Source organism: Puma concolor, chromosome C1, assembly GCF_028749965.1.
Source record: "Puma concolor isolate L17-30 chromosome C1, mPumCon1.1.hap2, whole genome shotgun sequence".
NCBI lineage: Eukaryota > Metazoa > Chordata > Mammalia > Carnivora > Felidae > Puma > Puma concolor.
Window position 1 is genome coordinate 31,600,948 of NC_141674.1, and position 14,583 is coordinate 31,615,530.

Consider the following 14,583-nt stretch of genomic DNA (forward strand, 5'->3'; position numbering starts at 1 on the left):
CCAGCCTCTGCCACCAGCAACCCAGAGGGACATTTGATGCTGACCTGGAGACCATCGGCCAGGCCTTGCACATTTTTCAACAAGGTGTGAATCCCAGCTTGAAGGAGAGGACCCTCTTCCCATCTGCTCCCTCCTTGGATACTCTCCTGCCTTAGAAGGTTCTGTACAGTTCTCTTAGGGTTACTCCACTGCTAAGGTAATAATTTTTACGATTAAATTTTCCACATTCAAATTACTGTGTGGCTCCTGTCCTCTGATTGAACCTTGACAGATATGTTAGACATTTGCATGGTTTCAGTTTTTTGGCTATTACGAATAAAGCTGCCGTGAACATTTTTGCCTTTGGGTGGACATATGTGGTCATTTTTCCTGATAAACAACCAGAAGAGGAATTGCTGGGTCATGTGGTAAGTGTGTAAGATATTTAAGAGAAATTGCCCAACCATATTCCAAAGTAGTTGTACCATTTAATATTTTCAGCAAAAGTCCTGCTCACCTCCATGCCAGCACCTTCATATTGCCAGTCCTTAATTTCAGCTATTCTTGTGGCTATGCAGCTCCCTGACGAATAATGGTGATGAGTGGGTTTTAAAAAAGTGTTTATTTTTGAGAGAGAGAGAGAAAGAGTACAAGTGGGGGAGGGGCGGAGAGAGAGGTGACACAGAATCCAAAACAGCTCCAGGCTCTGAGCCCCAACATGGGGCTTGAACTCACGAACCATGAGATCATGACCAGAGCCGAAGTTGGTCGCTTAACCGACTGAACCACCCAGGCACCCCTTTTAAAATTTTTTTAAATGTTTATTTATTTTTGAGAGAGAGAGAGAGAGCTCATTTTATGAGCAGGGAGGGGCAGAGAGAGAGGGAGACACAGGCTCCAGGCTCTGAGCTGTCAGCACAGAGCCTTGGCTCAGGGCTCGAACTCACGAATGCAAGATCATGACCTAAGCTGAAGTTAGGTCATGGGTGGCTGCTTAACCGACTGAGCCACCCAAGTGCCCAGATGTTGCGTGTCTTTTTATGTGCCAGTTGGCAATTTGTATATCTTCTTTTGTGATACATTTGTTCTGACCTTTTGCCCCTTTTTACTTTGGTTCTCTTATGAAATTATCATTTTATTAGGAGTCTTAATGGTGTCTTTTAAAGAGATTTTAGTTTTGATGAAATCCAATTTATCTTCATATTTCAGGGTTAAGTGCTTTTTATGTTCTAAGAAACCACTGCCTACCATAAAGTTATGAACATTTTTCCCCCACATTTTCTTCTAGAAGTTTTCAACTTTTATGTTTAGGTCTATGACCCATTTTGAGTTAGTTTTGTGTACAATGTGGAAGGTCAAGATTCATATTTTTCTATCCAAATATCTGGCTGCTGTAGCTCCATTTGTTGGCAAGATTACTTGGCATCTTTGTAAAAGTCAATTGGCCATGCATAAGTCTATTTCTGCACACTGTTCTGTTCCATTGGTCTATAGGTCCATCCTTCCGCCAATACGCCAATACACTGTTACTTTTTGTAAGTCATAGGTAGCATAATTCTTTCAACTTGGTTCTTCTTTTCCAAAATTGCTTTAGCTATTCAAGGTCTTTTGCATTTCCAAATAAACTTTAGTCAGTATGTCAATTTCTTCAAAAAGCCTGTTGGGACTTTTACTGAAAGTGCAATGAATCTGGTGATAAATATGGAGGGAATAGACATCTTCATAATTGTTGTGTCTTTCAATCCATGAACATGGTATGACTTACTCTCCATATATTTAGTCTTTTCAGTTCTCTCATACCACACGTCTCTGACCATTCCTCTGCAATCATATCTCATTTTGATGACAGCTGGGAAAAGTTTTCCACTTTTAAGGACCCAAGTGATTAGATTGGGCCCACCCAGATAACGCAGAGAGCAGAAGTGGAAAAGAAATGAAAGACAGAACCCTGGGAAGCACTCGAGCTCATATAGTGAGCCTGGCCTCATGACCCTTCTCTCAAGAGAGGGTGCCCCCTGGAACTGCAAGGCCACGGGCCAGAGCCAAGGCAGTGGTCATGCTGGAGGACCCTTGGGGTGGAGGATGCCAGCCTTGCCCCTGGCAAGCATGTGACATTGGGACACTTCCTTTACCCATCTCCCGTACCCACAGCCCCAGCCCCAGGAGGACAATGACACTGGCCAGAAGTGACTAAATGTTAACATACCTTTCTGTCCCTTCCTGACAGGGAGGGGAAGGGGTGCTCCAGGGGTCAATGGTTGCTGTAGTTCACAGGGTGGAGGTCAACTGCTATGTTTACTGCTGGTATCGAGTGGCTGAAATAAACAAGACTGTCCCCACCATATGCATGAGCAGAGCTCCTGGACCTGAGAGCTCAGAAAGCAATGTATGAGGGGTCAAAAGCAGTGGCCTTAGCTCCACATTACCTTCCCCTCTATTTGACTCTGGGCATCCCTTGCGGAGTCTGTGGGGGAGAGAAGGCTTTGAGGGCCTGTAAGCAGGAACCCTGTGAGACAGCCAGGAAGCTGCCCGGCCCAGTCCCATTCCATGCCCCACGACATCCCTGTGGCAACAGAGTTCCCGCACAGGACTCAGAGACCCAGGTCGAGGTTTCAGGCCCTTTTCCGAGACGTACTGCCCTCTCCTGCCTCTCAGCCTTCACATCGTCCTCCTCGTTTTAGTCACCTGGAACCCAGTTTTCTCTCTCGCAGAATTAAGAACCGTCTTCAGAAGGCAACACACAAAACCATTTTCAAACTGACTTTAATCTTTTTTTTTTTTTTTTTTTTTTTTGCTGCCCAAATATTGTACATGCAGAAGCCATGTGAAGAATTTTCTCCTCAAGGGAATTGGCAAGAATGTTGGACGAAACAGCCGGCAGTCCTCCCAGCCGTCCACCTGCCACCTAGGAGCCACAGCAAGTTTGGGAAGATGCTGCACATAGAAAATGTATAGAGCGCAGATATAAAAGGCTAATTGCTTCTTATCTAAACAGTGTGCTTGTCAGTCCCTATCAGCTATCTCTTTCTTTGCAGGATGCATTTGGAAATTCTAAAAAAGGGGTTCCTGCCTCCTGTGAATTTACATTCTAAAGGAGTGGATGGAATAATCAGGCCAACTTTTCCTAAGGAAGCAGCCACTCTGCCTGCGGAGATGATGTCTGGTGAGAGATTCTGGAGAGAGGAACGGTTTTAAGAAGCAAAATACTTTGACAGGAAGTAAGTGCCCTCTCCCCTCCCATCAGAGACCATTGCCTTCAACGTCCTCAGGTGTTCAACTCTCCCACGGATGTCATTCTAGAAGCAGAAATGAGGACTGACCCGGTCTCATCTGCTGGTGGGGATACTGACCTACGCAGGGTGCAGCTGAGGTTGTGACATCACATCAGCACCGTGAAAATTGTCCATTGTAGACAACCCTTAATTATTTCTCATCATTATGCAAGAAGAAAAGAGGGAGAACAAACCACGAAGAGGGGGAAGCAGAGTCTGTTAGGATTCCCAGAGTTCTTGTCAGAAGCAGCATCTGGGCATGGACGGATGAGGACCTGCACCCAGTTGGGGCATGAGGGGCTGGAAGGTTCCAGCCCGTGGAACCAGGTGCACCAGGCTCAAAACCCTCCTCAGCTCCAGATCAGACTTTTAAAACCTGGAAGGAACCATGGAGCAACTAGCAAATGCTCTGATTTTGCGGATGAGGAAGCCGAGGCCCGGAAAAGAGAGGAGTCTTGCACAAGGTCACAGTTTTGGACAAAACTGTATATAACAGCCTTCCATTCCCTGTAACCAGCCGTCCAGGCCATTGACCCGTGGGGCGGATGCTCTGTTGCCCATGGATTCCCAGGGCCCATTTCTGTTAGCCAAACTCTCTGGGCCCCAGTCTCGCGGACCCTTCCTGACAACGGGGTGGACTCCTTGGGGTGGGGGTGGGGGGTGGGGACCAGGGCCCCTGGCCTTACTGGCTAAGTTTCCAACTAGAGCCCCGGAATGTTTTCCCAAAGCAGTAACGCACTTTTCAACAAGCATCGCCCCAAGCTAGTCTAGGCCCCTGACAGAATTCTCTTACTGGTGTGGTTCTCCTCACAGGCACAGCCACTCTGGGCCCACAAAAGCCCGAGCTCAGGGTTGGGGGAGGGGGGGAGAAGGAGTTGCTTTGCTACATGGAAAGATTAAGCCCTTTGTCAGAGAACAAGGTCCCACCATCAGGCACGCCAACACCTGCGGCCCAGTCGGTGCCCCGGGGGGGAGACCGAGTTGCTCTCTTTGGCATCACCGACATTGCTCTGAGATGCTCAGGCACTCTCAAAATAACCCTTTCCCAGCCAGACCAGGCCAATCCAGCCGCCATCAGGCCTCGCCTGATTGGGCGGGACCCCCCTGCCTTCAGTCGCGAGTGTTTGGTTTTGCCCCGTCCTCTTCTGACCTGAGTGAAAAGCAGACTTGAGGGAGAAGGCAGGGGGGAGTCTACACGCCCATCGCTTCCCTCTTCGTTCAGTGAGAGAGAATCCGGTACAGGAAGCAGCATTTTAGAGAACCTCTTTGCGGGCCAGGATATTGGAGAAGACGGCGAGGAGAGGGAGATACAGGGAGGAGTCGGGCCGGGAGGCAGGCCTCTTCTTTTCCGGCTCCTTGCAGACGCCGCGGAAACGCTGCTGGACAACCTGGCCCGGAATGGTACACCATCTCCCGCGCCCAGGCGGGGGGCACCTCGTCTACACCATCAAGCAAAGGCAGCCATTTCTTGCACAGAGTTTGCACAGTGCAGGAAGCAATCAGAGACACAGAAGAGCAGCCTTACTGAAGCTCTGCTGCTTTCTGGGCCGAGGAAGAGAGGGAATGGGAGGCAGCGGGAGCCCCGGAGTCCCAGGGTGGGGGAGGAGCTCAGCGTCTCCTGGGCAGCAGGGCGAGGAGCAAGAGCCCCGGTCGCGGGTCAGGGCTCCTGGTAACGCAGTCTAAGATTGTGCTACATTTCATTTCCAAAGACGGACCCTTGGAGGTCTCTAGTGTCTTTAAGGGGTGGGGGAGGGGCCTGCTCTCCTGGAGGCTGGCCCTGGCAGGCGTCATGCCCCTGGGAGATCCGGCGATCCCACCAGCGATGGGCTACACGGGTGCCCTCTCTCCGGAGCCCCGGGGCTCTGCCTCACCCCCCTGGAATGCTGGCATGCCCCAGAGGGCCTCCTTAGCCCACCACTCCTTTCCTGGGAGAACTGGGAGGTGGAAGAGACCGCACGGGGAGTCGTTTTGGAGATGGTTCTTCCCTGAAGGATCAAATCCCCCTTGTCAAACCTAGACTTGGCCCCGTTTACTGGAGCCTGATTCATACCGAAGGCCCTCAGACCTTCCTGTAGGGAAGGAGTCTAAGAAGGAAGTAGGACACATGGAACAGAGCAGAAACGTGAAGACAGATGCTCTGAATCATCCGTCACGGTTCCTGCCCACAGCCCAGCAATGCCGCGGGGCCACCCCCATCTCTGCCACATCCTCCACGAATCCTGCCTGAGCAGAGGAAGGGGAATGGCAGAGTCCCATCCTGTACTCAGCTCTGGGTTTCACCTGGGGTGAGGAGGCCTTCAGAGCCAGGAGGCTGTACCTGGCAGCGAGTCGGTCCCAGTTCAGGGAGAACTCTGGAGGAGATGGTTCCTTCCTTCCCCACCATCCTCTCCTCAAAGATGCTGCCCTCCCCAGGGAAGGACAGGAGTCTCACTAGTGCTCCCTCCCCTCCTGGGACAGGCTCGCTCCCAAACGGTTTCTCAGACAAACCCCTGGATCCAGGAGGGTGAGAAACAGACCCTTAAATCCAGCCATTCACCGTCACACACACATCAGTCTCATGTGACCTCACCATCATGGGGGGCGGTGGGGGGGGAAGGGAATCCACTGGGGATTAGTAACTTATTTGGTGCCAAGGGTTAAAAAGAATAATTCCCTAAGGTCTACCCGGGGAGGACTGCTTCCCACTAGAGAGGTGGGAGAGTGAGTGGCCCAGCTCTTGGGCAGTTTTGGTAGCTAGGGACTGTAGGCAGGCCCAAGTCACCACACGTCACGCCCCATCTCTGGCTAGAAGTTCCACGGTGCTAACCAACCCTCCCCCAGAGGTGAGGGCATCGTTGCCTGCAGCTACCCAGAGGCCATTGCTCTGCGGGCAGCCCTCCACCTTCTCTGTCTTCCTGGGCTCCTAGAGGACTGAAGGTGATACCCCTCAGTGATATCCCCCGTTCCCTGGGGATGACTGTGTGGTCTGGGTCTCACCACTCAGTGCTACATCAGCAAATGTCTACACTGTCCTGTGGATCACTACGAATCCCCCCATTCCAAAAGTGTAGAGTACGTTCACACCGTCCTGAGGGAGGCCGCTCTGAAGGTGAACACCTCACGGACAAAACAAAAAAATACCCTTTTGTGAGCGAGTTTCCTCCCTTTCCCTACCCTAGGGTCAAAGAGTAGAGCCCTTCGCCTTATTTTTAGAAACATGAGAAATGCATGCATTACCCAGTCCCGACAACAGGAGAGAATTTCTGCCTAAAGAGAAAACTCGACCCAGCTGCCTCCTCCCTCGCTCTACGCCCACAGCAGTCCTCATCTGTGATCAGACAAGGACGGAGGCTCCGGCAGGAGCCAGGAGCCCATTCGGTTCATTTCTTACTGCCCGTACCCACTTTCTGTCTGTGGGCAGGGCCGATGGGGTTTTCCTGGGAGAGAGGTGACCGGGCTCTGGCTTTAACCTGATGTGGCTTCCTGCCAGGAAAGGAGGCCCTTTGGGCAGAGACGCTTCCACCTCCACCTGCCCTCAGAATCCGCCTCTCTGCCCATCCATCCAGCTTTGGTTACAAATGGAGCCCAAGCACTCAGGCCCAGAGACCCCTCCCTCCACTGCTCGGCGGGGTAGCCCCCCTCCACCTCGAGTAGGTGGGTCAGAGTCATCGCAACACGTGGGGCTGACGCCGGGGGAAGAGGCAGAGGGACAGTCTTCTCCACACCTTGACCCCTCCTGCCACCTCTTGGCTCCCCACCAGACGCGGACCCAAGGGCTACTGTGTCCATCCCCTGGGCAACCTCTAGCCTTTTGCCCTAGACCCGAGGAGGAAGAGGACAGATTTGGGCACTTCCTAGCAGACATCTCACAGGGCCAGTCCAGGCCCCGGTCCCCACCCACAGGGCCCAGCTGTCAAATGAAGTCAGGGTTTTGGAGTGGCTTTGGGAAGCTCCAGACAAGGGTAGAAAGAAAGCAGAGGCAGGTGAGGCGCCTAGGGCCGGCCAGGCCACTCTCCAGAGCGCAGCTGCGGAGCGCAAGGAGGTGGGGAGGCAGAAAGGGGAAAGTATTGCTTGTACAGAGCTGGTGTCTATGGCAGTCTAGCTGAGTCCAGAGCCAGGCTGTCCATGGGGCCAGAAGGCTGGAGCCCAAGTGAGTCTGAGCTCCCACACAGGGACCCTGGTCTGGAAATGAGCAAACAAAGAGAGACCCAAATGATCAACCTCATGCAGCTAATCCCCAAAGGTCAGACGGGATTCTCAAGGGGCACAGGGCAGGTCAGCCCCAGTGCCCCCCATTCCAGTAAGCAGCCCCACCCTCAGCACCTCCTCCACAAGCCAGCCCCCCCAGCATGAGCCCAGAGAGGGACAGGACCACCCCCAGGGCCTGGAGAGGACACAGGTGCCCCCAGGGACCATCTGCTGGGGCAGATAACATCCCCCTTCTGAGGCCAGCCTCCTGGATGTCAAGACCCTCCACGTCCACACCTCCTGGGATCCACTGGGAGAGCTCCTTTGGCATGTTGGAAGTGAGGAGGTTCGGAGGAAGACAGGAGGTGAAGAACATGCCTAAGGGAGGTGCCAGCACTTCCCTCTAAGGGGCCTGGCCAGCAACCCTGGGAACTAAGACTTCCTAGCGTCTCACCCATAGGAAGGAGGCAGCTCCGATCCGAGGGAGAAGATGGTCTCCAAGCCCTCTGCTCCCCAGGCCCCTGGCCAGGGCACCAGATGAGCATGGCACATGCTGCAGATGCATTCAGTGGGAAGAGCTGCCAGAGCGCTCGGGTGGGGAGGAGGGCGTCGGGTCCCAGAGGGGACTCGGGGTGGCCAGCTGCAGTGGGTGCTACATTCCTCAAAAGAGAGCAGTGGTGCTGGGAGAAGCAAAGGTGGAACGAAGGACAAGACAGAAAACTAAGCAGGGACCGCCAAGAGGCGGCCCGGGCGGGGACATGTGGGCTCAGGGCCAGGCAGGACGGACTGGCGGCCACGGCCCCCATTTTTACCCCTGGACTCAGGGGGGATTGGTGCCCACACAACACTCCTTTGGGTTTCTTTTCAACAAGACACAGAGGGATGTGGATTGTAGCCCATGTAGTCACCAAGACTGACCGTACCCAGACAGATGAATAGATATAACGTGGTCACACACAGACACAGACACACACACACACACACACACACACACACACACACACACACACACTACAGTCTCCACTGCCAGCTGGGACAGGCCCAGTAGCCAACAGGCATGCAGCAGGGCAAGGGGGCCAGAAAGACACAAAGACTATGTACAAGGGAGGGGAGGCCATCAGGCATCCCTTCCCACACTACATCCTGGCCTCTTCTGGAGGTCCTTAGGAGCACGAGGGGCTGGTGGCACTCTCCAGGGAGGACTGGGACAGGCGCCTGGTGAGGGATCCAAGCGAAGAGTCTGCCACTGAGGACGTAGGGAAGAGTTTGTACCAGCCGGCGACCGCGGCGCTCAGGTCCAGCTCGTCCAGCATGATCTGGGCCATGCCCATGAAGCATTTGTGGTCCATGCGGCCGTAGTCTCCCCAGACGATCACCTGCCGGAGGGGTTGGGGGTGGCTGGTGAGACAGAGGCACTGAGCCAACTCCCTGACTCCAGGGCTCAGTAGTGGGCCCAGGAACCTGCAAGTTTCACCAGAGCACAGATGAGACAGAGAGAGTTGGAACGAAGACTGATCTGGGGCAACAGCTTACTGAGCACTTAAGATGTACCACAGGCTGGATCCTACAGACTTATATCTATTATCTCAATTGTTACAACCATCTAGGTAAAGGTGTTGTGTATCGTTATTTTGACAAAGAGGACACTGGAGCTCAGAGAGGTTGATTAACTAACCCAGAGATATACCGTAATTGGTGGCAGAGCTGGGATGAGAACCTGGGTCTGCCTTCCAGAGCCTCCCAGAATCCCAGATGACAGCCTTCCCCAGTAAGGAGCAGACTGAGAGTCCAGGACCTGAGTCATAGCTCCCAGTCTGCCGCTGGCTCATGGTGGAGCTTGGGGAGACCCCTGGCCCTCGCTGGACCTCAGTGTCCCCGTCCATAAAACTGGAAGAGGGGACTAGATGAGCTCAGTGATTTTCACACTTGTGTTTTTATCGGTGGATCCTTTTTACAAAGCGGAATCCCAATATATGTGTGCGTGTGTGTATGGAAACAGACACCCAAGATCACCCCTTCCCCCACAGAACCCTGGAGTTCTACAGCCCTTGCCATTTGCAACTCTGAGGGCTGTTGCCATGCAACCGCCTCAGCCCAGAGGAAGGGCCCTAGATGAGCAGTCGCACAGCCCAGACAGTCCCTGGCTCAGGCCTCCCCTCCGCCACCCACATGGCCTCCGGCAAGGCCAACAGCCACAGCCACCACCGCCAATACCTAGCGAGTAGCTGTCTGTGCGCCAGGCACTATGTGAGGCTCTTCACATGCACCTCTCGTTTACTCTTCACAACATACCACCCGCAGACCGTGATGGAGCTGGAACTTGAACCCAGGACTGAACCCAGAGCCCAGCCCCACTGTGAACTATCCCCACTTAGCCTCTCGAGCACCTCAGGCGCCTCATCTGCGGCTGGGGGTGATGATCCCTCCCTCCCAGTGCTGTTGCGGAGGGCACCGCACTCTTAGGCAGTTGGGGCGAGGTCACCTCGGCCCCGGGGTCACCCTGGCTGTGCAAGTTACCAGCTGAAACCTCACACGAGTCACTTCCCCTTTCTGAGACTGCAAGATGGGGATCATCATACCTACTTCCCAGGACCATCTCGAGCACAAAAGGAGGTCAGGACTGGAAAGCACTTAACACAGAGCCTGGCATGGAGCTGATGAGCAACAGACATTAGCGCCGGCTGGAAAGAGAAGGCGGCGGTCACACCCTGCTTCTACCTACCAGCAGGGCAACCTGGGGGACAGTGGAGCTGTCCCCCTGAGCTCTGGTTTCCTAATGAATCAACCAGGGGCAATAACACCTCCCTGGGCTGTGAAAACAAACGTGTAAAGCGCATCAATGCACCTGGTACGGTGCCCAGCACGGGACACATCGTACGTGAGAGAGATCTGAAATGACAACCTGCGGTTTTTGAGGATTGCCCCATCACACTCACCTGCAGCACCTTGCCCTGGGGCCCCTCGTCAAAGAGCAGAGCCTGCTGGTACAGGGGGTCACAGGTCTTCTTGGCGACCTTTGTCTTCTTTTTGGCCAAGCAGGCCCCATTCTCAAGCAGGTAAACCTTGATATAGGTGGCTGCGGGACGGGAGAGAGCATGATGGGAAGGGTCCAGGAGAGAATGCTATGCCCTGCCCCACCCCCTGACATCCAGCTGGCCCTGGAGGTGACCAAGGTGAGTGGGACGAGCTGACCAGTGGACAGCAGTAGAAAAGATGGACTCAAACACTGACTCGTCTGTCCTCCCCTCCCCCCAACCCTGTCCACTGGCCTTCCAGGCAAGCCAAGTCGAGAACACGGCTCTAGGCCAAGGGGCAGCTGAGGATGTGCTAGACTCGGAGCTCAGTTGCATACCCCTCCCTGGCAGGACCCCAGATCGAAAACCCCTCTCCCTGCTGCTCTGCCTTACCTGGGAGGGATTTGGAGCCTGGTTTGGGGGTCAGGCCCCGGGCCTCAATCACTTCCACCTCCAGCTGGCCACTCCGGTCCATGATGGCAACGTGCACGTCCCCTGCAAGGGAGAAGAGGGACAGTCCAGGCAGAGGCAGACGCAGGGGCAGGCCGGCCAGCTGCTGTAGAGAACGTCGTCTGCAGAGGACGCTACAGCACTGGAAAGGGCACAATATGCAAAAAATTGCATGTGCCAGGATTGCTCTCGGGAGGCCACTTGAGAGCAGGCTGTGAAATACTTTGATAGGTCCCCTGAGGAGAGGCAGGGGCATGGCCCTCGGTGGGGGCCATGCTTGAGTAACAACAAATGGCTGCCAAATTCCCAGGCGAGGCTGGTTTCCTGGGGGGCTTCTGTCTCACCGAACAGGACAGCAAGTTTGGGGACAGAACTTCTGGCGTCAGGAAGAAAGCGAGGGAGGCTGTGGGTTTAGCGGCTCTTATTCACCTTCTACACAGCAGCCCTCCACCACGCCCCAAAATACATTTTGTCAAACGAATATAGACAAAATATCAGTTTGAAGAGACGCAGAGATAGGAGCTTGTGTGGGACAGGAGGCCCCTGCCTGGGAACGAGGGGCCTGTTCGTACCCTTGCCAAAGGAGGGAGGAAAGGCCGGCTTTCCTGGGAGCAGAGAGCTCAGAATTCCTCACTATGCTCCCACAAACGATTATCTCGCTGAGGCAAGTTCTGTGTGAAGTCATGTCAGTTATTTCTAGAACTCTTCGCTTTGTTCGACACCAGTTAGCAGAATTTGAAATTATGCATTAGTCACTTGGAGCATCCTTCAAAGGAGTGCAGAATCATAAGCCTGATGCGGAAAGATGAAAATGGGCCAGACTTTGGGTTCAGCCACCCGTTTTAGATACACTGAGCTATCGTGCAATTGTTTGTATTTGCATACTTGGGAAGATGGGGATTTATTACTTTCAGGAAACCTCCTGGAAGTCATCGCCCTCCCTCTAGCTATTTCTGACCTCCCCATGGGGGAGTGGGAAGGGGGAGGTCTCACTGTAACATCCCTAACAAGATGAGCAAATACAAGCCTGTCCTTTCCACTTCTAGACACCAGGCGGCGCCACACACAAATGTGCTAGGCTGTGGTGGTGCAAAAGCCTTGTGGAGATGGCTGGCTCCTCTCACTGCCTCCCAGGCCCTGGCTGGGCCTAGGGCTGGGAAAAGCAGATTCCCCAGGCCCGTAAGAGCCTGTAAGCAAGGGCTGGGAATTAGCCAAATCCTACCCAAGAGCCAGAGGAGAGCTGAGGGGTCCCCGTGGACCCCCCCCTTCCAGCAGACAAAGCCTCCTGTGTAAGCACATTAGAGCAAGACAGAGCAGTATGGTGGGATAGAAACCCAGCTCCACAGCTTGGCTTACGGCAGAGCACTGTCTGAGCCCAGCTCCCTCATGGGCTGTGACGTCAGCACTTTGAACCTCAACACTTTGAACCTGTGAGGTCAACATCTGAACACTGTTCAAATGAAGACTGAGTCCAGATGTCTGGGTCAGACTCCTACGTAGGACTGATGGGGAAGCTAGTTCCTGGGAGGAGCTGCTTAAAGCCAACACAGTATCTAAGAGAGGGAAAGAGGGAGGGAGGGGACCAGAAGTGCAGCTGAAAGGACCAAGTGTAGACTCCGGGAAATAGGTCCTAGCTGCAAGGAAGGGAGATGAAAAAATTACTTAAAAGGCTTTTAGGTGCCAGGCACTATTAAGTAACAAGTCAAAGAAGACACACTTTCTAAGGAGTTAATGAAATACTTCACTCAAAGCAGCGAATAGGAACTCAGTGAATTGCTGTTAGATTGCAGTACTAAGGCAGGTATTATTATTCCCATTTTACAGATGAGGAAATTGAGGCCCAAAGAAGGGAAGTGACGTGGCCAAGGTTACACAGAGCATCGGTGGCAGAATGGACTTGGTGAACACCAATGCTGTGATGATTTTTGTTCACCGTTTTCCGCCCAGCACTCAGCACCGCCAGGCGGGTAGCAGGTGGTGGGAGAGTGGGGGGGGGGGTGCGTGGTGGTGAGGGCAGGGGTGTGCTATAAAGCTGCTGCAGGGTAGCCAGCAGAGCAAGGCTGGCTCCCCTTGTCCTCTCTGATGAGAGACAGACTGAGCAGTGCCGGGCTCCTTCTTGGGGCACAAAAGCCGGAGTGAGGGCTCCTCTCTCTGCAGCTCACACTGTATCACACAGGGCCCCCACCGAGCTCACCCCTTCCGCCCTACTCGCTCTGCCCTCAAGGAGACTCACCCATTGGTGGTGTCGCCAATGTCTGTCGCCCCACAATCTGGGCTGGTCCCAGCCCATCCAGGAAATCACTAAACTGGCTTTCAGCCCCGAGCCGGGTGGTGGGGAAAATGAACCTGGAGGAAGAGGCAGAGGGGTATGAGGTGGTCTAGATAGTGAGATGCAGTGGCTTTGCCCCAAGGACACTGGGCCATGCCCCTCTGTGCCTCAATTCCCCACCCCCTACACAGTACGAGAACACTACTTTAGCTGGGAACAAACAGAACTGCTCATCTCTGCACATTGAAGAAAAATACTTTGATGTCTCTTGAGAAATAATAAAGATAATAATGTTATTCAATCCTCAAGCACCAGGATTTCTAAGATAACCCTTAGAAGGCAGGGCTTGCTGGGCACCTGTGTCCTCCCCAGGGGGGTATGGATGCCAAGAACCAGAAACATAGGCCAGGAATTTCAATGCCTGGAGCACGTTCCGAGAACTGAGGTTTAGTTGACCATATGTTTGAAATCCGAGTCAATAATCTGAGGTGGTGCCCCAAACAGCAGCCGAGACCAAAATAACACAATTACAGGGTTGAGATAAAAGGCGAGTGATGGTGGGTGGTCCCTGGTTGTGGGGGCCTGGAAATAGTAACAAGCAAACTGACAGTGATTGAAAGTTGGCCAGACGCCAGCAGCACACTGAATGCTCAGCATACATTATACCATTTCACCCTTAGAGCCATTTCCACGCTCCAGGGGCTATTATTCAGTTTTACAGATGAGAAAACAGAGGCTCCAAGAGGTGAGAGACTTGCCTTGGCTTCAAAACAGAGAGGATGCCCAACTCATAGGGTCATGGCGGGGGGGGGGGGGGGGGGAGGGGGAAGATCAGGGCAGGTGATGCATGAAAGCCCCAGACAAACAGGAAACAAAAAAAAATGGTAGTTATTACGTTGCTGCCGTTAACATCAAGGGGAAGTGCTACTTGTTCATGTCCTCAAGCCTAGATGTTCTGGAGGTGGCCAGCAGACAAAGGCCAGATACTAGAGGGCTGACCCGGGTCTTCTCAGGACCTACGAAGGACCGAAGTTCTAAGACCGCCTAGCATAGCCTTGGTTCCTGGCCTGAGAGATCAGGTTGTCCCAGAATGACTCCCTGTTGGAGAGTTTGGCCTTGAGTTCCCCTTGGCCAGTGACAGGCAGGGAGAAAGACACAGGACATACCATTGTTGAAGAGGGCCTGGATCTCCCCAACCAGGAAGTTGGCTGGGCTCTACTTCCTGGGAAGGGGCTTCGAGGCCCACCCGCTCTTACTGGCCAGCAGCAATAGCCTCATACTGAATTCTGAGGAAAATGGGATCTGAGAAGGTTACATACATAAAGTAACAGACTCTCAAGGTCACAGAATGAGAGAGAGCGTAGAGGTTGTGAAAAAAAGGTTATAGAGTCCAATGGCCTTAATTCAAATCCTGACTCCACCACCACCGAAT

General features: G+C 53.5%; 1 protein-coding gene across 3 annotated transcripts in view; it reads right to left on the reverse strand.

The window, feature by feature from the left end:
* Window positions 1-582: 582 nt before the first annotated feature.
* RIMS3 (regulating synaptic membrane exocytosis 3) overlaps window positions 583-14,583 on the reverse strand; it is a 51,732-nt gene continuing 37,731 nt past the window's right edge. For 2 of the 3 annotated variants that reach the window (XM_086716606.1, XM_086716605.1), the window contains 4 exons: window positions 13,116-13,228; window positions 10,826-10,927; window positions 10,355-10,494; window positions 583-8,794 (listed from right to left, as the gene is read on the reverse strand). In XM_086716606.1, coding sequence (XP_086572732.1) covers window positions 8,582-8,794; window positions 10,355-10,494; window positions 10,826-10,927; window positions 13,116-13,228 — 568 coding nt within the window. In that variant the 3' untranslated portion in view covers window positions 583-8,581. Of the gene's footprint in view, window positions 8,795-9,997; window positions 10,100-10,354; window positions 10,495-10,825; window positions 10,928-13,115; window positions 13,229-14,583 lie in introns of all 3 variants that reach the window. The other variant, XM_086716607.1, reaches the window with a different exon arrangement.